This window comes from Ylistrum balloti, unplaced genomic scaffold (genome assembly GCF_031769215.1).
Source record: "Ylistrum balloti isolate Yb309-2 unplaced genomic scaffold, AGI_CSIRO_Ybal_v1 Utg370290, whole genome shotgun sequence".
NCBI classification, from domain to species: Eukaryota; Metazoa; Mollusca; class Bivalvia; order Pectinida; family Pectinidae; genus Ylistrum; species Ylistrum balloti.
In genome coordinates, this window is record NW_026782220.1 from 21,661 (window position 1) to 47,010 (window position 25,350).

The 25,350-nt window shown below is 36.6% G+C and overlaps 1 protein-coding gene across 4 annotated transcripts in view; it reads right to left on the reverse strand.

Annotated features, from left to right (window-relative positions):
• Window positions 1–4,856: 4,856 nt before the first annotated feature.
• Window positions 4,857–25,350, reverse strand: part of LOC132552977 (triple functional domain protein-like) — a 125,691-nt gene continuing 105,197 nt past the window's right edge. For all 4 annotated transcript variants that reach the window (XM_060217183.1, XM_060217179.1, XM_060217182.1 and 1 more), the window contains 13 exons: window positions 19,911–20,131; window positions 17,629–17,755; window positions 16,928–17,143; window positions 15,267–15,363; window positions 13,939–14,073; window positions 12,698–12,865; window positions 12,319–12,403; window positions 11,372–11,572; window positions 10,814–10,952; window positions 10,044–10,219; window positions 9,493–9,672; window positions 8,001–8,136; window positions 4,857–5,387 (listed from right to left, as the gene is read on the reverse strand). In XM_060217183.1, coding sequence (XP_060073166.1) covers window positions 5,367–5,387; window positions 8,001–8,136; window positions 9,493–9,672; window positions 10,044–10,219; window positions 10,814–10,952; window positions 11,372–11,572; window positions 12,319–12,403; window positions 12,698–12,865; window positions 13,939–14,073; window positions 15,267–15,363; window positions 16,928–17,143; window positions 17,629–17,755; window positions 19,911–20,131 — 1,902 coding nt within the window. In that variant the 3' untranslated portion in view covers window positions 4,857–5,366. The remainder of the gene's footprint in view (window positions 5,388–8,000; window positions 8,137–9,492; window positions 9,673–10,043; window positions 10,220–10,813; window positions 10,953–11,371; window positions 11,573–12,318; window positions 12,404–12,697; window positions 12,866–13,938; window positions 14,074–15,266; window positions 15,364–16,927; window positions 17,144–17,628; window positions 17,756–19,910; window positions 20,132–25,350) is intronic.

Consider the following 25,350-nt stretch of genomic DNA (forward strand, 5'->3'; position numbering starts at 1 on the left):
GAAGTTTTTACAGGTAAAATTTTATATAACTATTATTATTATTTTGCCACAGGAAGAGCTGCAACAGTTTAGAATTTTAGTAAATTTTTATCCAAAAAGAAAATATGTTGTCAGTAGGTGGTGTTGTGGCCCGCTAAAATCAAAAGAGTTACCTCCCTTCGTCCAAAACACTTCATATATAAGATCCAATCCATCACATGCAAATCAAACACTTTTATTGGAGCTGACTTTCAACAATTCTTTGAAATTTTGAAAACATTTCAATCGAGTGAAGTCAGCGAATATGTAAAATGTACTACTCTCTGAAACAATTTTAAGTTCAAAACAAAAAAAAGACGGGTGGTGGAATTGGATATTTGACCCAGAACAATATCAAAACATTAAAACAGGATTTATTTACTTAAGATATGTTGACTGACCACACTAACATTCCTTGTCTCCCATAATAATAGTACCCGATATAGCTACATATGACACAGGTGTAGGCGTTTAAAAAATTTTATGACACTGAAGCAGTCTTGAACTCACCTAGTCCAAAAGACCTGCGGATTTATGCAATACCACGACGTCCATCCTCTGTAAACTTTTAATCGCTTTAAATCACAACAAGTCATAAACAACAAATCTGATTTTGAAATCCTACTCCTCCTGTAGGATTGGTTGGATTTTGACCAAATTTGATCTGAGGCATCCTTGGATAATGAAGAGTAATGTTGTATAAACAATGGGTCACAGCCCTCCGGCGCTCAATTGATTGAAATAGAGCAAATTCTTTTAATCATACTCTTGCAGTAGGATTTTCACAAAGTGTGGTATGAATAATTGTTTGATGAAGGTGGACAGTTTTGCATTCTTTGTTGAAAGGAATCAGTTTTGTATAAACATTACATTGTAGCCCTCTCCAGCAGGAGGGTTTGGGGCTCAATAGAGGAAGTAGAGGAAATTATTTAAAATCCTTCTATAGATAAGCTAGGATGCTATTCCAATTTTGTATGAGGCATCCTTGATTGAAGAATCAATTCTCTATGAAAGGCGCATTCTGGCCCGAGGGGCTGGAGAAGAGGGGCCCAATATGTGGAAACAGAGCTAATTATTTAAAATCCTCTTTCTCCTGTTAAAATGTCAGGATTCTTTCCCACTGTTGTCTGAAATGTTGCAAGCAGTGATTAATTTCTGTTAATATTGGTTAATTCTATTGAGTAACCATGACAACAGATAAAGAAGTACAATGACTATATGTAACATAAATATTTATTACATTGTGTTTATTGGTAACCAGAGTAATAACTTATTGTGTACAATGTTTTGTAGGGATAAAGTAAGAAGTATAACATATACTGTCTGTGAGACATGAATGCCCCCACTCTATGTATATAGGTATCATTGTTTGATGAACTTGTGAAAAGTTGTCATATGTGACCTTTTGACCCTTGACCCTATCAGGATATAGGTTAGAAGTTGTGATAATATAATTGGATAAATATGAAGGATTTCAAGAAATGAGGTTGATGTCTGAGGACGTTTCAGGAGGAGACGAGCAGTCTGGGGTAACATTATACACGTATTCTTCAAACCCTACACACATATAATGATGTGGGTGTAAAATGTGGGGATTTTTCAGTTGTTCTGTTAGACAGCTGGTGATAGAAAATACCCCCAACTAAACAGTTCTGATCTCATCTGAGATGACTTAACAAAGTTTGTAAATAAGTTATTACAATAGTCTCTATTTGTCAAAAATCATTGTGATTTCTTAATAAACTGATAGCTCATGAACGTTTTTCACAAAAATAAATCAAACATATAAAAGTTTACTGATTATTTTATTTCTGTGTTAAAATCGTCATCATTTATATATACTTTTTTTTCCCGTTCATATTACTTATATGTGTTATCAAGTCGTCAAAATATGTGGATTATAAACAAGACAGGAGAATGCTGGTACAACACACTCTACAATAATTAACAGAATCTTACCTTTCCTTGAAAGACAAAGAAATGTCCAACCCAAGGTTATGATTATTTATGTCCCATCATACTCTTTTATTTACAAATAGCAGATGTCCTGTGTAAAAGAAGTGGAGCCCCTAAAAGGAGCATATCTCCTAGGGGTGACAGAGGAATCATCTTCTAGGGGTAACAGAGAAATCATCTCCTAGGGGTGACAGAGAAATCATCTCCTGGGGTAACAGAGGAATCATCTCCTAGGGGTAAAAGAGAAATCATCTCCTAGGGGTAACAGAGAAATCATCTCCTAGGGGTAACAGAGAAATCATCTCCTAGGGGTAACAGAGAAATCATCTCCTAGCGGTGACAGAGAAATCATCTCCTAGGGGTAACAGAGAAATCATCTCCTAGGGGTAACAGAGAAATCCTCTAGGGGTAACAGAGAAATCCTCTCCTAGGGGTGACAGAGGAATCATCTCCTAGGGGTGACAGAGGAATCATCTCCTAGGGGTAACAGAGAAATCATCTCCTAGTGGTGACAGAGGAATCATCACCTAGAGGTGACAGAGGAATCATCTCCTAGGGGTGACAGAGGAATTATCACCTAGAGGTGACAGAGGAATCATCTCCTAGGGGTAACAGAGAAATCATCTCCTAGGGGTAACAGAGAAATCATCTCCTAGGGGTGACAGCGAAATCATCTCCTAGGGGTGACAGAGGAATCATCTCCTAGGGGTGACAGAGAAATCATCTCCTAGGGGTAACAGAGAAATCATCTCCTAGGGGTAACAGAGAAATCATCTCCTAGGGGTAACAGAGAAATCATCTCCTAGGGGTAACAGAGAAATCATCTCCTAGCGGTGACAGAGAAATCATCTCCTAGGGGTAACAGAGAAATCATCTCCTAGGGGTGACAGAGGAATCATCTCCTAGGGGTGACAGAGAAATCATCTCCTAGGGGTAACAGAGAAATCATCTCCTAGGGGTGACAGCGAAATCATCTCCTAGGGGTGACAGAGGAATCATCTCCTAGGGGTGACAGAGAAGTCATCTCCTAGGGGTAACAGAGAAATCATCTCCTAGGGGTGACAGAGGAATCATCTCCTAGGGGTAACAGAGAAGTCATCTCCTAGGGGTAACAGAGAAATCATCTCCTAGGGGTAACAGAGAAATCATCTCCTAGGGGTAACAGAGAAATCATCTCCTAGGGGTGACAGAGGAATCATCTCCTAGGGGTGACAGAGGAATCATCTCCTAGGGGTAACAGAGAAATCATCTCCTAGGGGTAACAGAAAAATCATCTCCTAGGGGTGACAGAGAAATCATCTCCTAGGGGTAACAGAGGAATCATCTCCTAGGGGTAACAGAGGAATCATTTACTAGGGGTTACAGAGAAATCCTCTCCTAGGGGTGACAGAGGAATCATCTCCTAGAGGTAACAGAGAAATCATCTCCTAGGGGTAACAGAGGAATCATCTCCTAGGGGTGACAGAGGAATCATCTCCTAGGGGTAACAGAGAAATCATCTCCTAGGGGTGACAGAGGAATTATCACCTAGAGGTGACAGAGGAATCATCTCCTAGGGGTGACAGAGGAATTATCACCTAGAGGTGACAGAGGAATCATCTCCTAGGGGTAACAGAGAAATCATCTCCTAGGGGTGACAGAGGAATCATCTCCTAGGGGTGACAGAGAAATCATCTACTAGGGGTTACAGAGAAATCCTCTCCTAGGGGTGACAGAGGAATCATCTCCTAGGGGTAACAGAAGAATCATCTCCTAGGGGTGACAGAGGAATCCTCTCCTAGGGGTGACAGAGGAATCATCTCCTAGGGGTGACAGAGGAATCATCTCCTAGGGGTGACAGAGAAATCATCTCCTAGGGGTAACAGAGAAATCATCCCTTAGGGGTGACAGAGGAATCATTTCCTAGACGTGACAGAGAAATCATCTCCTAGGGGTGACACATAAATAATCTCCTCGGGGTAACAGAGAATTCATCTACTAGGGGTGACAGAGTTTGATTCCCTAGGGGTGACAGAGAAATCATCTCCTAGGGACAACAGAGAAATCATCTCCTAGGGGTGACAGAGAAATATTGTCCTTGAAGTGACGTAGAAATCAGACCCTAACGGTAACAGAGAAATCTTGAATAGGCAAAGCCGGTGAGCAATCTGTGATGATAGAATCCAGAGTTCAATGTTACTATAATGAGTCTATAGGTGACAAAATATTAAAAGTTATAAAATGCCAATAAAGTTGTCTTCTTGGTATTGTATTGACACACACAAAAAGGTTGACTTCTGTTCAACTCCTAAGTTGTAAATTAATAATTTCTCGATTCTGTTCCATTTCCCTTCTAATCTAAACAAGAATATTGAATTAAGAATACAACGTAGCTTGATGTAGAACAAGAAAAACATCAATGCTTTATATATATATATATATATCAGTGATTTATGTAATTGTTACTGTATATTGATTTATGGGTTATACAAAATACTTTCAAGGGGAGACCACTCTCTGCACAAGTTATTTTTTAAGGTAATTATATCATTTATCTGATGTATTTCCTTAACAATCCCTATAATTAATGCTGTAGGTAAGTTTGATTTCGTTGACTGATTTTTCTCTTCGTTTTATGTAAGTAGGCCAATTATAAGTAATCAACATGTAACGTGTGTCATACTTCAACAACAGATTAACAATACGAATAGAATCATACAGATATCCAACAGAACACTTTTCACTTTTGAACATCAACCATGTTTAAGTGTCATTAAAGTGGTAACTGTTTAAATGAAATGTCCAAATGTGAAAGGGGAGATAACTCTTGAAAAAATTTAGATCCACAATAGTCTTAAAATAAACAAAAATGTTATACCAGTTCATGTTAGAATATAGGTTATTCAATTCAGTTTTATATTCAATTTTACTGAAAAAAGATGACACCACTGAATCATCATAAATATTAATTTGAACATAAACCAATCATTTAAATTTTAGAATTAGAACATAATGATTACCAGGTAACAATGTAAATTATATACATATTATATATATGTTACTTTGGTGAGTTACCATGGTAACTAACACTGTAATTAATATTTACATATCACAAAAAATCAATACCATTCAAATATAAAATGTCCAATGGCTGAATCCAAAAGTAATTAAGCATATATGTGTCAAAATTCACATCAACAGACACACCCATTTTGACAGTTCATTAATATGTTGTATTCCAGACGTTTGTCTGCTGGCACTATTTAGATAAAATTCCTGATTAGACAGATCTTAGAACATCACAGTGTCTAATTGTCACGTCCTTGGTAGACAATATTTAGACAATTTTTCACGACTAATTAGATCTTCACACATCACAGTGTCTAATTGTCACGTCCTTGGTAGAACACCACTTAACTGTAACATCCTTCGCTCTGAAAAATACATGAATGTGTGTAAAAGATAAAAGTTAAAATTTACTTCAGCAAACACATGTTTGATACCTGTTGAATTAAAGTTCATCAAAGGAAATTAACTTATTGAAAGTTAAAGCATTATCAAACATTTTTATTTAAAGTAATGATTTAAACATTTATTGTACATTTACCACCTAATCAGTAATAAAACATACACTGGGATTAAATTATCCTTTTTTCATGAAATTATATCCACTAGAGGACAACATGTGTCAGATTTAACAGAATTTCAGAATACTCGGGATCTGATAAGACAGATTTTTGGAATATGCAGATTTAACAGGATGTCAAAATACCCAGGGGTCAGATTCAACAGGAGGTCAGAATACTCAGGGGTCAGATTAAACAGGAGGTCAGAATACTCAGGGGTCAGATTAAACAGGAGGTCAGAATACTCAGGGGTCAGATTAAACAGGAGGTCAGAATACTCAGGGGTCAGATTAAACAGGAGGTCAGAATACTTATGGGTCAGATTCAACAGGAGGTCAGAATACTTATGGTCCGATTAAACAGGAGGTCAGAATACTCAGGGGTCAGATTAAACAGGAGGTCAGAATACTTATGGGTCAGATTAAACAGGTCAGATTACTTATGGATCAGATTAAACAGGAGGTCAGAATACTCAGGGGTCAGATTCAACAGGAGGTCAGAATACTTATGGGTCAGATTCAACAAGAGGTCAGAATACTCAGGGGTCAGATTAAACAGGAGGTCAGAATACTCAGGGGTTAGATTACCAGGAGGTCAGAATACTCAGGGGTCAGATTAAACAGGAGGTCAGAATACTCAGGGGTTAGATTATCAGGAGGTCAGAATACTCAGGGGTCAGATTAACAGGAGGTCAGAATACTTATGGTCAGATTAAACAGGAGGTCAGAATACTTATGGGTCAGATTCAACAGGAGGTCAGAATACTTATGGTCAGATTAAACAGGAGGTCAGAATACTCAGGGGTCAGATTAACAGAAGGTCAGAATACTCAGGGGTCAGATTCAACAGGAGGTCAGAATACTTATGGGTCAGATTAAACAGGAGGTCAGAATACTCAGGGGTCAGATTAAACAGGAGGTCAGAATACTTATGGGTCAGATTCAACAGGAGGTCAGAATACTTATGGTCAGATTAAACAGGAGGTCAGAATACTCAGGGGTCAGATTAAACAGGAGGTCAGAATACTTATGGGTCAGATTAAACAGGTCAGATTACTTATGGATCAGATTAAACAGGAGGTCAGAATACTCAGGGGTCAGATTCAACAGGAGGTCAGAATACTTATGGGTCAGATTCAACAAGAGGTCAGAATACTCAGGGGTCAGATTAAACAGGAGGTCAGAATACTCAGGGGTTAGATTACCAGGAGGTCAGAATACTCAGGGGTCAGATTAAACAGGAGGTCAGAATACTCAGGGGTTAGATTACCAGGAGGTCAGAATACTCAGGGGTCAGATTAACAGGAGGTCAGAATACTTATGGTCAGATTAAAAAGGAGGTCAGAATACTTATGGGTCAGATTCAAGGAGGTCAGAATACTTATGGTCAGATTAAACAGGAGGTCAGAATACTCAGGGGTCAGATTAACAGAAGGTCAGAATACTCAGGGGTCAGATTCAACAGGAGGTCAGAATACTTATGGGTCAGATTAAACAGGAGGTCAGAATACTCAGGGGTCAGATTCAACAGGAGGTCAGAATATTTATGGTCAGATTTAACAGGAGGTCAGAATACTTATGGGTCAGATTCAACAGGAGGTCAGAATACTTATGGTCAGATTAAACAGGAGGTCAGAATACTCAGGGGTCAGATTAACAGAAGGTCAGAATACTCAGGGGTCAGATTAAACAGGAGGTCAGAATACTTATGGTCAGATTAAACAGGAGGTCAGAATACTCAGGGGTCAGATTAACTGGAGGTCAGAATACTCAGGGGTCAGATTAACAGGAGGTCAGAATACTTATGGGTCAGATTCAACAAGAGGTCAGAATACTCAGGGGTCAGATTAAACAGGAGGTCAGAATACTCAGGGGTCAGATTAAACAGGAGGTCAGAATACTCAGGGGTCAGATTAAACAGGTCAGAATACTCAGGGGTCAGATTAGAGAGAAAGTTTATTATTGAAGACCAGATATGATTTACTTTTATTCTTGTGCTTTAATCAGTAAATCTTTCAAGACTGAGATAAAGAAACATTCTTGTTCAACGTGATATTATCCTTCCATAAACTGAGCGGGGAATGAAATGTCATTTTGTTGAACATACTGTACAGCCAGTTACCTATGTAGGGATGATATTTTCACTATTTCCCAGTACACTTATGCGATTGCATAAAACTGATCCATGAACTAATCAGGCATGTGTACAATAAGGTGTTATTTTACACACAAATTGTTTCTTTGCAATTTTCATTTCTTTAAAAAGCAAAACATGAAAACTCAAACCCCTGAACATTACCAGGTATACGTTAAATGTGTGATTGGAAATGATGACTCATGAGAATAAGGAAATAAAACCTTTGATCTGTTATAGTCTGTACACTTCATAAAGTGTACACTTAAAGTCTTTGTTAACACAAACCTGATGTTTCTTGCGTTCTACAAAATCAGCCAGACGACTCGTAGAGAGAGGTTTAGGTCTGAGTGGAGATGATCGAGAGATAGCAAGTTTCCCAATCCAAGCGCTGTCCATACATGTATGAGGAGTCGGTCGTTTACTGTTGGTAAACACATCATACTTATGTAGATATGTACTACAGTAGGGAATCATAGAGTGGTGTTGTAGATGACATTACAATAATTATAAGCATAATTTACCAGGGTATCAATTTTAGCTGACATAATTTATCAGGATAGCAATTTTAGCTGACATATTTTATCAGGATAGCAATTTTAGCTGACATATTTTATCAGGATAGCAATTTTAGCTGACATAATTTATCAGGATATCAATTTTAGCTGACATAATTTATCAGGATATCAATTTTAGCTGACATAATTTATCAGGATATCAATTTTAGCTGACATAATTTATCAGGATATCAATTTTAGCTGACATAATTTATCAGGATAGCAATTTTAGCTGACATAATTTATCAGGATATCAATTTTAGCTGACATAATTTATCAGTATAGCAATTTTAGCTGACATATTTTATCAGGATAGCAATTTTAACTGACATAATTTATCAGGATATCAATTTTAGCTGACATAATTTATCAGGATAGCAATTTTAGCTGACATAATTTATCAGGATATCAATTTTAGCTGACATAATTTATCAGGATATCAATTTTAGCTGACATAATTTATCAGGATATCAATTTTAGCTGACATAATTTATCAGGATATCAATTTTAGCTGACATATTTTATCAGGATAGCAATTTTAACTGACATAATTTATCAGGATATCAATTTTAGCTGACATAATTTATCAGGATATCAATTTTAGCTGATATAATTTATCAGGATAGCAATTTTAGCTGACATAATTTATCAGGATATCAATTTTAGCTGACATAATTTATCAGGATATCAATTTTAGCTGACATAATTTATCAGGATATCAATTTTAGCTGACATAATTTATCAGGATATCAATTTTAGCTGACATAATCTATCAGGATATCAATTTTAGCTGACATAATTTATCAGGATATCAATTTTAGCTGACATAATTTATCAGGATAGCAATTTTAGCCGACATAATTTATCAGGATATCAATTTTAGCTGACATAATTTATCAGGATATCAATTTTAGCCGCCTTAATTTACAACCATGTGTATTTACATAGATATCTTTCACAATCAATGACAAATTTGCTAAAACCATTTGAATCTTTTTAATCAAAACTTGATATCAGTAAAGATTTGAACATATTGCTCAATGTAGATATCAAAGTAGAGTTGGATTTAGGATTCATTAATAGATTTTTCTTCTTTACAGTAAACAGGAAATAATTTTAACTAAATTTTCTGATTTTTTATCATGTTAACACTCACACTTAAGTCCTAAAGGGCATCAACCTATCAAAAGATAAAAGACCCCTAGAAAGGGCAGATAACTCACTTGAGATCGTCCACAAGCATAGTGTTTATCAGTTCCTTAGCGTCTGGTGAGATTCCTGCGAAGTATTCATCAGGAAAACAGTAGTCTGTACGTACAATGTGGGCACATGTCTCCTCGTGACTCTCATCTAGGAATGGTGACACTCCACTCAGAAGGACATACATGACAACGCCCACACTCCTTTAAGTCAAAATCCACATATATAATATTAAAAATACAATGGAAGTTTTAATTATGAAATGGTGACACCTTTACTCTGAAGGCCATTCATGTCAAAGTAATGAAAGTACTGAAATTTCTTGCTGTGTACAACTTCTGTGGCAACATCTTTCTGGGACAGATGTCCTTGGGGAAGTCAATGTCAAATATTACCAATCAAAATACAGAAAGGAATGAAATATTGAAAAAAATAAATATAATGGAAAGGTGTCACTCTGAAGAACGTACAAGACCGCTTCAAAATATCTTTAATTATCAAACTCTAATGACTCATGTGTGTTTTAATTCTAGATACAACAGAACAGAGTGATCTAGCACCACACAATACCAACCAGATATCTGTGAGGAGTCCCACTGGAGATCTTCGGATGATTTCTGGAGCGAGAAACTCCGGACTTCCAGCCACGTTATGTATATAATAGTTATTGTAGATGTGGCGTGCGTCACCAAAGTCTATTAGTTTCAGTCGTGGTAATGGCATCCCACTATCAACCAATAGGTTTTCAGGCTGTTGATGTAAAAATCATAAAAAATTCCATTTTCTCAAACCCATGATTCCGAATCATTCTTTATATATAGAAAATTTGATTTCCATTCCAGTTTCAATTAGGATATATCTTCAATGATTAAATTCCTTATAGATTATTTTTGAAAATTTGATCATTTGAAGGAAAGGATTTATTGACAATTAGATAAGCTAATTTCACCTTGACTGCAAGGGCAAAAGTCTGAATTGGCACCCAGGAATTTACCTTGACAATCAGGTGAGCCAATTTTACATTGGGACCCTTACTTTGCCACCAATATAAGCTTTCAGTGGGACATTGAGGTAAGTTCATTTTACCTTGACATCCAGGTAAGCTTAATTTAACATCCAGGTAAGCTTAACTATCCCAGGTAAGCTTAATTTAACATCCAGGTAAGCTTTACCATCCCAGGTAAGCTTAACTTAACATCCAGGTAAGCTTTACCATCCCAGGTAAGCTTAACTTAACATCCAGGTAAGCTTTACCATCCCAGATAAGCTTAATTTAACATCCAGGTAAGCTAATTTTACCTACCTAGATAAGCTTAATTTAACATACAGGTGAGTTTACATTACCTTAACATCCAAATGAGCTATGCGACAGTTGTGAAGATACTGAAGAACGCAGAGAAGTTGTCGGATATAATAAGCTGCCTCAATTTCATCAAAATGTGGTTTGTTACAAATGTAATCAAACATCCTTCCCATTGGTAAACTGTAACACAAACATCGTACACAGTAACAAACTTCACCTACATACTCTAAAATATGAACAGCAAAGAAATCAACTAAATGTTCAAAATTTGTGACCTTGAATTTCAGACAAAGTCCTTTCGTTTTGCAAACTTTTCTGACATTCCACCTTTCCAGTCAAGAATTATAATTCTAAGCCTTGACTCGCTTGGTCCTTCTGGTAAGGTGAGTTGAAAAAAAAATTGTCAACTAAATAAAAGTATATGTATTGCATTTTCAATATTTGTAAAATTTTAAGATATGAAACATGATATACAACCACTGGATTTTAAAGATTTATTGATGATAAAGGGAAACAACTCCAGATGAGATGTATAACTTGGTACTAACTGCCTTAAATAGCCTTCTGTACAATTCAGTTTATAGGTGTAAATCACTTACTGTTCCAGTATGATGATAAAGTTTGTAGACGTTTCATAGAGATCAAACACTTGGACTAGATTCTCATGTTGAAGGGACTGCAGTGTGTTAAACTCTGTTTCTACAGCTTCACGAGTTGCTATTCGCCTATTCATAAACTTGGCAGAAAGCTCCTGATTGGAGCACTGCTGTACACATTTACGGATCACAGCGTAGCGCCCCCTGGAGAGTATAAAAAAAATAATTTTGTTCTCCTTTTTCTCTCTGTATTTCCCTGTCTCTCTCCCTCCCTCTCCTTGTTTCTCTCTCTCTATTTCTCTTTCCCTCTCTCTCCCTTCCTTTCCTTGTTTCTATCTCTCTCCCTCCTCTCTCCCTTCCTGTTTCTCTCTCTCTCTTTTTGTTTCTCTCCCTCTCTGTTTCTCTCTTTCCCTTTCCTTGTTTCTCTCTCTCCCTGTCTGTTTCTCTCTTCCCCTTTCCTTGTTTCTCTCTCTCCCTCTCTGTTTCTCTCTCTCCCTTTCCCTCTCTCTCTCCCTCCCTGTTTCTCTCTCTCCCTTTCCCTCTCTCTTACTGTTTCTCTCTTTCCCTTTCCTTGTTTTTCTCTCTCCCTCCCTGTTTCTCTCTCTCTTTTTCCCTCTCTCTCCCTCCCTTTCCTTGTTTCTCTCTCTCTCTTTCTCTTCCCTCTCTCTTTCTCCCTTTCCTTGTTTCTCTCTCTATCTCTTTCCCTTCCTTCTCTCTCTCCCTCCCTTTCCTTGTTTCTCTCTCTCCCTTCCCCCTCTCTCTCCCTCCCTATCGGTTCTTGATATTTCTTTCTTGCTCTACTTCAAGAAATATATTTCCTTCCTTCTCTTCATCCTTCCTTTTCTTCTCTCTCTCTCTTTGCCTCTTTAGGCTTTCCATCAATCTTTCTCCTAGCTCTAATGTATTCTTCATATGCCATCTCTCTCCTGACTTTTCCTGCCCCTAAATACCTGGCTATCTCCTCCACTTGTGAAAAGTCGTTATCAAACGTGGTCTTCCACACAGCCATACTACCCTCCTCACGTTCACTGAGCTCTGAAAGACAACATGAACAAATCTTTAAAATCTATATTCATTTGTAAGAAAAATCTTTCCTTATCTGTAAAAAAGTCTTTGTTTCTTTTTACTTGTAAGAGAAATCTTGGTATATTTATAGGAGAAATGTTTATGTATTTGTATATTAGTCCTGACTTTTTTAGAGAAATCTTAGTTTATTCATTAGAAATGTTTATTTTATTTTGTAAAAAACAATACATGTTTATTTGTAAGAGAAATATTTCCTTTCACAAATAAGTTTAGGACATAATTCTATCGGCATTGACAACGTACCATACTCTGTTGGAATAAGGATTGGGTCAGATGGCATACTGGGATCACTCATGCCAACGCTGTTGTTGGCGCTGACCCGGAACTGGTATGAACAGCCAGGGGTCAAATCCCCTATCACCTGCGACGTGTTTGGAACGTATGGAATGGCTGCCTGCCACGTCTCATTACCTGTAATAAATGGATTAGTATCTAGTTTGGAGAAGTTCATGTTTTGTTAAAATACAAAAGTAAAAGTCAAATATTAACTCACACAAATAATTCCAATGTCTTTGTTTCAAGATGGGATCATATTATCTGTACTTAATCTTTCCCTCACACCTGTAATTAACCTTTATTCCTGTAACTAACCTTCCTTCCACCTGTAATTAACCTTTATTCCTGTAACTAACCTTCCTTCCACCTGTAATTAACCTTTATTCCTGTAACTAACCTTCCTTCCACCTGTAATTAACCTTTATTTCTGTAACTAACCTTCCTTCCACCTGTAATTAACCTTTATTCCTGTAACTAACCTTCCTTCCACCTGTAATTAACCTTTCCTCACACTTGTTATGAATCTTTTCCTCACACCTGTAATTAACCTTTATACCTATAATTAATCTTTATATCTGTAGTTAACCTTTATACCTGTAATTAACCTTTATACCTGTAATTAACTTTCCTTCCATCTGTAATTAACCTTTATACCTGTTATCAACTTTATATCTGTAAATAACCTATTCACCTGTAATTAACCTTTATACCTGTAACTAACTTTCCTTCCCTCTGTACTTAACCTTTATACCTGTAATAAACTTTCCTTCCACCTGTAATTAACCTTTATACCTGTTATCAACTTTATACCTGTAATTAACCCATTCATCGGTAATTAACCTTTATACCTGTAATTAACTTTCCTTCCACCTGTAATTAACCTTTCCTTACAGTTGTAATTAATCTTTCACTCACATCTGCAATTACCCTTTATTCCTGTAACTAACCTTCCTTCCACCTGTAATTAACCTTTATACCTGTAATTAACCTTTATTCCCGTAACTAACCTTCCTTCCACCTGTAATTTACCTTTATGCCTGTAATTAACCTTTCCTCACACTTGTTATGAATCTTTCCCTCACTCCTGTAATTAACCTTTATACCTGTGATTAACTTTCCTTCCCCCTGTAATTAACCTTTCCTCACACTTGTTATGAATCTTTCCCTCACACCTGTAATTAACTTGTCGATACATCTGTATTCGTTACCTGCTTCCCTGAATTCCAGTGTGTATCCCTGTATCTGACTGCCATGACTAGCGATGGTAGGGGGAGACCACTCTAGATGTACTGAAGTCCCCACTTTATTTCTGATCATTGGTTTAGTAGGAGCTCCTGGTCGGTCTGCATGTTAATACAGAAATAGCATTTTAATGAATAACAACTATAACAAGAGATCCAAGAGGGATCTTGGAACCCATTGTCATTCGATCTTTATTTGATCTTATTTGATCTTTAAAACCTGGATCTTCTTCCTGAGTTTGCTCTTCATTTTATAAAATTTGATAATTCTTCTTAAGAAATAACAATCTTTAACTACCAAATCCAAGGTAATCACCTGTCAGCCATCTTCTTTTTCTGATCAGTCAGAAGGGCACAACTAGGGACTAAGGGTAACCTACATATACAGTTTGTGAAAGATCTATCCAGTACTTCTTAAATAGTGATAACAAACCTTCATTGTCAAAATCAAGATAGCCACATGTCAGCCATTTTGTACTCTCTGGTCAGTGCTAAAATCAGTCACAACTAGCTGGGGTTTCATTATCGTTTCATTGAAAAGGTACTTTATTAGGTTCAGGAGTTTCTGGGCCATCGGCTAAGACATAAGCTGTACTACACATGGAGGGCCAATAGCCCCTGCTGGGTTGAATAAGTTTTTGGCTAATGCCATGTTGAATTAACATTATACTAGTATTGTGCTTTTGTAAAAAATTGAAAGAGATGTTTCATTTGGTTGTACAACTAAGACAATAACAATGTTGAATAACATAACATTTTTTATGTGTGCATTACAATATAATTGTCAATGTTCAAAACCAGCTTCAATGGGTAACCAACGACAAAGTGCATCATGTTCATGTTTAATTCATCAAAAAAAAAAAAGGAAAAAATTACAGCCATAACCTAAAATTGTTCTTGTCATTTTTAAAAAGATCGTATACAATGATAAATTTATCACTTAATTGCTGTTAAGTCACTTGCCTATCAACTACTTCAGAAGCTTAGATAGGTTTTTCTTAATTGGTCCTCAGTTACCAGGGGGCAAAAAAACTCGACACAGGCAATTTGAAAAAGAACCACTTCTCCAGGAATGGTAATAATTAAAAAAATAGCTTAAGGACAAACAGTCCACAGATATTGGGTGATTTGAATAGCCCACCATTTAATGATGGCAGGCTAACAAATGACTAAACATCTCAGTAACACATAATTGTTTTTATCATTATTTTTCATTTCATGTTTATTTGAATTAACTTGAACGTAATATCAGTAAGTTTGATATCAGAAAAAAATTTCAGAATAAACACACTCACCTATGACAGTCAGTACAGCAGAAGTGACCACAGTCCCAACTTCACTAGTGGCCTTACAGACATACTCCCCAATATCTGTCATTGACACGTTGTTTATCTACAGATGAAACAGTTTGAAGCGATAATGTACAAAGTTTTTAAAACAGTGACTGTAAAATACAAGATGGCTGCCAGTTAATTATATTTTTCTGACCAGTCCAAAAAATTGTTTGGCCACACCTGAAAGACTGACCACACCTGTAGATAGACCACATTTGTAGACTGACCACATTTGTCGACTGACCACACCTGTAGACTGACCACACCTGTAGATAGACCATATCCGTAGACTGACCACACTTGAAGATAGACCATATCTGTAGACTGACCACACCTGTAGATAGACCATACCTGTAGTCTGACCACACCTGTGGACTGATCCTACCTGTAGTCTGACCACACCTGTAGACTGACCTCACCTGTAGACTGACCACACCTGTAGACTGACCACACTTGTAGATTGACCACACCTGTAGATTGACCACACCTGTAGACTGACCACACCTGAAAGACTGACCACACCTGTAGATAGACCATACCTGTAGACTGACCACATTTGTAGACTGACCTCACCTGTAGACTGACCACACCTGAAAGACTGACCACACCTGTAGATAGACCATATCTGTAGATAGACCATACCTGTAGACTGACCACATTTGTAGACTGACCATACCTGTAGACTGACCACACCTGTAGATTGACCACACTTGTAGACTGACCACACCTGAAAGACTGACCACACCTGTAGATAGACCATATCTGTAGATAGACCATACCTAAAGACTGACCACACCTGTAGACTGACCACACCTGTAGATTGACCACACTTGTAGACTGACCACACCTGTAGACTGACCACACCTGTAGACTGACCACACCTTTAGATAGACCACATTTGTAGACTGACCACATCTGTAGATAAACCATACCTGTAGTCTGACCACACTTGTGGACTGATCCTACCTGAAGACTGACCATACTTGTAGACTGATCACACTTGTAGACTGATCACATCTGTATAATGGCAACACCGACCATCTGTAGGCTGATCCTATGTGTAGACTGACCACATCTGTAGACTGACAGCACCTGTAGATAGACCATATCTGTAGACTGACCACACCTGTAAATAGATCACATCTGTAGACTGGCCACACCTGAAAGACTGACCACACCTGTAGATAGACCACATTTGTAGACTGACCACACCTGTAGACTGACCATACCTGTAGTCTGACAGCACCTGTCGATAGACCATATATGTAGACTGACCACATCTGTAGACTGACCATACCTGTAGTCTGACCACACTTGTGGACTGATCCTACCTGTAGACTGACCACACCTGTAGACTGACCACACCAGTAGATAGACCACATCTGTAGACTGACTACATCTGTAGACTGACCCCACCTGTAGATAGACCATATCTGTAGACTGACCACACCTGTAGATAGATCACATCTGTAGACTGACCACACCTGTAGACTGACCGCACCTGTAGATAGACCATATCTGTAGACTGACCACACCAGTAGATAGACCACATCTGTAGACTTGTCACACCTTGTAGACTGACCCTTTCTATAAACTGATCATATCTTGTAGACTGACCCTACCTGTAGTACTGCGATGCCCTCCTCAGTGTATGTCATACTGACATTATGACTAGGCAACATCTGTATGGTTTCTTGGAAACACCAGCTGATGTTGGGTCTCGGACGTCCACATACTCGACAGGTCAGTATAGCTGTGTCCCCTGCCTGGACTGTTACATTTACCATTGGCTGATAAACTGTGGGCGACATCTCATAAAGCAGGTCTGAGGGCGAAATCTGTGACCAAAATTAACATCAGAGAATATCCTTCATTAAGAATTCTATTTAAGATTCAGGAATTCCCTTTAGTAACAATGACAAAACAGGGAATCTCCTACATTAAGAATTCTATTTTAGATTCAGGAACTCCCTTTAGTAACAATGACAAAACAGGGAATCTCCTACATTAAGAATTCTATTTTAGATTCAGGAATTCCCTTTAGTAACAATGACAAAACAGGGAATTCTTCTACTGTAATTGTATTCTTATTTAATCTAAATTCTTAAATAAAAAAAAATATATATATTAACAGTTTTTATGTTTTCATAATCAAGGCTTGTTCCTTTCCTAAAATTTACTAAAATGTACTGTGTTTCTGTAAGTTAAGACTTTCGTTTTCAAAGACAAAACAATATTATACTTCAGCAGACTTGATAAAGTATGACATCTTTCAGATTTATTAATTTTTATTAATTTTTCCTCCATTGATAATATGTCTGACCTTTGACCTCTCCCTGGTGAGGGGCAGTGTTCGTGACTTCCTATCCAAACTTGCTGTACCATCCATTGGACGACGCTCTGGTCGCAATCCTTGCATACGTAGCTTAAACAACTGCCAGGAACTTTTCCTGCAGACAACAACAATCATGTGAAAAATCCTACTTAAAAAACAAAATTAGGATGGCCTTAAAACTTAAATGAGTGATGACTAGATAATGGGACAACCAGATTAGTGGTGACTGGATAGTGGACAAGCAGATTAGTGGTGACTGGATAGTGGGACAACCAGATTAGTGGTGACTGGAAAGTGGGACAAAAAATTAGTGGTGACTGGATAGTGGGACAAACAGATTAGGGGTGACTGGATAGTGGGACAACCAGATTAGTGGTGACTGGATAGTGGGACAACCAGAATAATGGTGACTGGATAGTGGACAAGCAGATTAGTGGTGACTGGATAGTGGGACAAACAGATTAGTGGTGACTGGAAAGTGGGACAAACAGATTAGTGGTGACTGGATAGTGGGAAAAACAGATTAGGGGTGACTGGATAGAGGGACAAACAGATTAGTGGTGACTGGATAGTGGGACAACCAGATTAGTGGTGACTGGATAGTGGGACAAGCAGATTAGTGGTGACTGGATAGTGGGACAAGCAGATTAGTGGTGACTGGATAGTTGGACAAACAGATTAGTGGTGACTGGATAGTGGGACAACCAGATTAGTGGTGACTGGAAAGTGGGACAAACAGATTAGTGGTGACTGGATAGTGGGACAAACAGATTAGTGGTGACTGGATAGTCAAAAACACAAAACATTACATTTCTTTAGATGGAAAGTACTTCCTCTGATGAGCCTTACCCCAGAAGCTTCTAATTCCCTAGGGCTGGGGATAGAGATCTCCAGCAATGAAATTATGTTATGGGATGGTAATTTCAATGGCTCCAAAGACGTAATCTGTTCTGGGGTGGGACTAGACCCCAGGACAAATTACTAGTTATGATCATGTTTATCTCCTGATGCTCAACAATGCTTTAGTTATTCAGTGGGGATCACAGCTGTTTCAAAGAACCAAAGATCCAAATGAATTGTTGATGGTGCAAAGCAATGATATGAAATTGAACTAAATCTACTTGGGGGGTTAGATTTGTCTGTCGGGCCCTGCCCATCTGGCCTCAGGGGCCAAAACATTTTCTACCAAACTGATTTCCCTTCACCCAAGCATGCTCCAGAACAATTTTGGAAAATATCCTGAAATTCCAGAAGAAGAAGATACATTTTATAGAAACTTATTAATTTTCCCTATTGGCAGCTACTTCTCTAGCCCGCGAAAGCAGAGACCCACCATTCATACAAAATTGATTTCCTTTCACACAAGCATGCTTCCAAACAATTTTGGACAATGTCCTGCAATAACTTAGATTTTAAAGAAATAAACAGATTTTCTCCATTGGACCCCACCCCTCTTGTACCTGGGGGCCAGGATTTTTGTTGGCATTTGCATTCCGCACATTATGTCATGACATCACTGTGAATCTCCATTTTCATTGGAGATGTTGGGCCTATTGACCAATGGAAGTTTCAGTTCTTGTTCTCATCTGACATTCTTGAGATAATGAGCAGAATGCAAATTCAACGTGGCATCCGTAACCGCCATATTGGATATTGGGCGGTGATGAAAAACAAAAGGGTTGTATAGGTCAATAGGCCCAACATCCTCAGTGAAAATGGTGACCACAGGTGTTGTCGTTCTTGAGATAATGAGTGGAATGCAAATTTAAGATGGCGCCCGTAACTGCCATATTGGATATCGCGCGGTGACGAAAAACAATAGAGTTGTGTAGGTCTATAGGTCCAATCCCCAGTGAAAATGGTGATGACCAGTGATGTAGTTTTTAAGATAATAAGTGGTATGCAATTGTAGACGGATGAGCAGACAGACAGATGGACGGACGCCGTGCGTGAATACCCCACATCCTTTCAGGCTGTGGGGTAAAAAACTGATTTGCCTTCATCCAAGCATGTTTCAGGCAACTTTTGGTCAATATCCTGCAATTCCTTAAGAACAGGATAAATTTTAAAAAATTCATAGATTTTCCCTGTAAGGCCCCTACCCTTTAGCCCCAGGGATCCACCATTTATACAACACTGATTTCTCTTCATCCAAGTTGACAGATGCCGGGTAGACGACAGACACCATAATATCCCTATAGCCCACTCTGCCCTTTGGGCCAAGTGAGCTAAAAATGCTGCTTTTATCGCCGACCTCTAAATCTACTTACCTCAGGCTTCCATCTCCATCCCTCGGCCCGATAGCGTAGCCAGGAATCCAACCTTCTGCAGCAGGAGAGTTCTTATTGGCTGGACGATGAACAAAGAACATGCCTTGTTGATTGGATGACATCACCTGGATGATTTCACCGCGAAGAACTGTAACTTCATCTTCTTTGACAGAGTTGTAATCGCAAATAACCTTTCCAACGTGTACCGTTTCTCCGATAGGCTGCCACAGAAATATGAGAAAGGACAAATCTAATATCGCCTATATATTTTAGTTTATTAACAGCTGATAACTTTTTAAATTTTGCTGCAGGAATGATTTCAAAATGTAATTAAATGTTTCTAACAAGTAGTGACTTGTCAAAACCTTTTCAAAATGATAGAAAAATTTTGGATACTCAGAATTTTGATTTTAATCTCTTTTTCAATTTGGAAACATTTCTTGACATTTCTTAAGAAAACTCCATCATTTATTACCCCTTTTAAAATCAATAATCTCAATCATTTGCATTCAGGAATACAACATTTGGGAAAAATTTATTCTGTACTCTTAAACAAACAGTGATAACAAATTTCCATCGTTAAATTTCCAAAATGGCTGTCAGTCCACCATTTTGTTTTTCTGATCAGTCCAAAAATGGAACGGGAGCAACCATAGAGTAAGGGGAACTTTCAGTGATTTAAATATCAAATGCAAGATGGCCACCTGTCAATTATATTGGTATAGTTTCTGGTCTTGGAATTTCATAATTATACAACTTAAATGCTTTTTACATTTTCAATTTTGATACAGAAAAGTTTGGAAAATAAAAACAAAGGACTTTGAATGCAATATCATCACTTTTATGATTTGTTTCAGAAAAGACAGCAAATTGAAAACTTATTGTTTTTACCATTATCAACTATTAACTATTTGTTTTTTTCTAAATATATATTCTTTAACCTCACCCATTTTGCTTCACTGGAAAATATCCGGAATTACAAGGCTGTCCTGCTTGAAGGTTTAAGTCATTTATCTTATTTATGAATCCTCAATATACCTTTTTGTAAAAAACTTACTTGCACTCTTTTTAACAAAAAAAATGTTTTGTAGAGACAGAATGCAACACAATGCCACATGCAATAGAAAAAATCCTGGTTAGTTTGCTGATCATTTAAACAAAAGATAAATTAACTGTTTTATAAAATTAAAAAAAAAACAACAAAAAAACAAAAAAACAAAAAAAGTAGCGACATGCATCTACTTCTAAACAATCAGAAAACGATGACATTGATAGCAAGGCGAATTAGTTAAGTATGCATAGCATGGCAAAATAATCGTTTACCAAAAACATAAAAATGAACAGCTTTTCAATATTTGTGAGATGTGCTATCACAGATGAAAAATAAACAAATGAAAAAAAAATACAATTAAAAGAGATCAAAATCAAATTTGATATTTTTCATAATTCAAAGTTTGTTATGACAAATTTACAACAGCAAAAAATAATGAAATGATATTAACAACAGATTTACAAATATTATTGTTCACATATTTCCAAAAAAATAATTGACAGAAATTTTAATTTGCTCCACACAAAAGCCACCAAACTACACACTATTTAAGAAAACAGTAAAGTCACTTGAGTTAATTACCATTAATGTGCCTCTTCAAAGGTGGAAATCTTCATAGGTCTTGTTGTACAGTTAAGTTGTCTCCTCTTGTTTTCAACTTTCCTCATGTGTTATCTCCCTTCCATCTGAGTTTCACTTTCACCACTTTTATTTTGTAAACAATATACATTTATCTAACTTTGTTTGTTTGTTTGTTTATCAGACATTATAGACTCTATATATTGTGAATTGTATTCATCTTTCAATAACATTATTTCACCTCAGTAGGCAATGGACAAAGTTAGCTCAATCCAAGGATGACATCTAGAAGTTTGTTATTCTTTGACAAATCCAGATCTCAATATATTGGGAATTATTGTTGGGAAATGCATACATGGCTTCCTTTTTAAATGACAACTGAACAGATTTATTTTCCTGTAGCAAACACAGAAATACACTGATAAAGTGGTGGTATAATTGATATTTTGTGTATTTTCAAAGTAGTTACCATAACCAGGATTTTTTTAATATCAGCTCAATTTTATGTTACTTAGTGCCAACTTTTTAAAAAAAATTTCCAGAGTAATCCCCCCTTACCATGATTTATATTGAGCGAGTTATGTTATTATCATGGTGCTTTAATAACATTTTTGAGGAAATGAAAAACAAAACATTTTTAATTAGTAAATAATGATTATCAACTGTGAAATGTTTCCTGTTGATAGTTATAGATCTCTATTGGACGAGGTGACTATGATAATGTGCTGAGTGTTTCACAGTATGTAAATACATCTAGGTGCAAATTGCAAAATCTACAAAAATGCAGGTGCCCATTTTTACGATAATGTAATATGGTGAATCTGATAATGGGGACAGGATTAAGATATGATAAACAAGATCCCTGATCAGTAAAAAATAATGGAGACAGGATTAAGATATGATATACAAGATCCCTGATCAGTAAAAAATAATGGAGACAGGATTAAGATCTGATAAACAAGATCCCTGATCAGTAAAAAATAATGGAGACAGGATTAAGATCTGATAAACAAGATCCCTGATCAGTAAAAAATAATGGAGACAGGATTAAGATCTGATAAACAAGATCCCTGATCAGTAAAAAATAATGGAGACAGGATTAAGATATGATAAACAAGATCCCTGATCAGTAAAAAATAATGGAGACAGGATTAAGATCTGATAAACAAGATCCCTGATCAGTAAAAAATAATGGAGACAGGATTAAGATCTGATAAACAAGATCTCTGATCAGTAAAAAATAATGGAGACAGGATTAAGATCTGATAAACAAGATCCCTGATCAGTAAAAAATAATGGAGACAGGATTAAGATCTGATAAACAAGATCCCTGATCAGTAAAAAATAATGGAGACAGGATTAAGATCTGATAAACAAGATCCCTGATCAGTAAAAAATAATGGAGACAGGATTAAGATCTGATAAACAAGATCTCTGATCAGTAAAAAATAATGGAGACAGGATTAAGATCTGATAAACAAGATCCCTGATCAGTAAAAAATAATGGAGACAGGATTAAGATCTGATAAACAAGATCCCTGATCAGTAAAAAATAATGGAGACAGGATTAAGATCTGATAAACAAGATCCCTGATCAGTAAAAAATAATGGAGACAGGATTAAGATCTGATAAACAAGATCTCTGATCAGTAAAAAATAATGGAGACAGGATTAAGATCTGATAAACAAGATCCCTGATCAGTAAAAAATAATGGAGACAGGATTAAGATCTGATAAACAAGATCCCTGATCAGTAAAAAATAATGGAGACAGGATTAAGATCTGATAAACAAGACTTTATTTCTTGACTTTGTTATAGTGGACACTTTCTCTTAATTGTCTGTAATATACAAGCATTGGATAGATACAGCTATTGAATTCTGCCTTTTCTACTTCAGCTAGTCTGTAGATCCGTCTATTTATACACATATATGGCACATGTGCATAGCCATAGGTGTAGGATTACATGGCTGATCGACATTTACACATGGATGTGTGTTCAATGATCCTACACCTATGTCTTCACACAGCACAGACATCATGTATGACGATTTATATATGTCATGAAAAAAAGGCATTTGCTCCAGACTCACACCTAGTTCATTTATATACCTCACTGATTGAATAAATACACTGTCAACATTGTATACCTTACTGACCCAATAACTACACTGTAAACATTGTGTACCTTACTGACCCAATAAATACACTGTCAACATTGTATACCTTACTGACCCAATAACTACACTGTCAACATTGTATACCTTACTGACCCAATAACTACACTGTCAACATTGTATACCTTACTGACCCAATAACTACACTGTAAACATTGTGTACCTTACTGACCCAATAAATACACTGTCAACATTGTATACCTTACTGACCCAATAAATACACTGTCAACATTGTATACCTTACTGACCCAATAACTACACTGTCAACATTGTATACCTTACTGACCCAATAACTACACTGTCAACATTGTATACCTTACTGACCCAATAACTACACTGTAAACATTGTGTACCTTACTGACCCAATAAATACACTGTCAACATTGTATACCTTACTGACCCAATAAATACACTGTCAACATTGTATACCTTACTGACCCAATAACTACACTGTAAACATTGTATACCTTACTGACCCAATAACTACACTGTCAACATTGTATACCTTACTGACCCAATAAATACACTGTCAACATTGTATACCTTACTGACCCAATAAATACACTGTAAACATTGTATACCTTACTGATCCAATAACTACACTGTCAACATTGTATACCTTACTGACCCAATAACTACACTGTCAACATTGTATACCTTACTGACCCAATAAATACACTGTCAACATTGCATACCTTACTGACCCAATAAATACACTGTCAACATTGTATACCTTACTGACCCAATAACTACACTGCTGATATTATTTCATGGATCCAATAAAGAAGCTGTCCACATTTTCACATCAGAGTTATATGCAACAGATGTACTTGCAACTTGCATTACTCTTAGTATGAAAGGAAACCAAAATACATGAAACTAGAACACCTATGTGGTCTACAAAATGTCTCCATTCATTTTCATGTCAGATTGGGAAAGTCCTGGTCATAGCTTGACTAGGAGTTAATATTCCAGTATACAATTTTGATTTGTGAGTTTACTGAATCAGTGTTTTTAACACCACATACATACCCTCAATCATTATTATTTTATAAACTGAGAAAATTCTTCATGAAAAATTCTAAATATAAATTGACCAGGTAACCTTCACTATGTTATGTGTAAGGTCAAATTTGTAAAATGGAATAGCTTATCAGGTAACCTTCACTATGTTATGTGTAAGGTCAAATTCATACCATAGAATAAATGTACCAAGGTACACTGAACACAATAAACAGTTTGGTAACAACTACACAGCAATGTTTTAAAAGTGAAGACAGAAAAACCAACTGATACCATAATGAAGAAGTTCTCAGTATTTATCTTTTTTTATCCCCATTTCTTTGATTTTTGTGGGTTTTTTTTTTAAATCGCATGATCACAGATTTTTGCCCCTTATGTGGTGTTCACACAATCTTATAGGTAGTACTCACACACTGAGGCAGTATTCACACATACAATGTATACTTTCTGTATATACAATAATAAGTAACTTTATTAGAATAAAATGATGCATTTATCTCCAGTATGTAATTTGATTTATTCATTTAAATTTAGCTATATAATGATCAATTCTTTTTAACATATTACTACTTCTGGCTTCAATACAAAAAAACCTTAGAAATGTTAATTT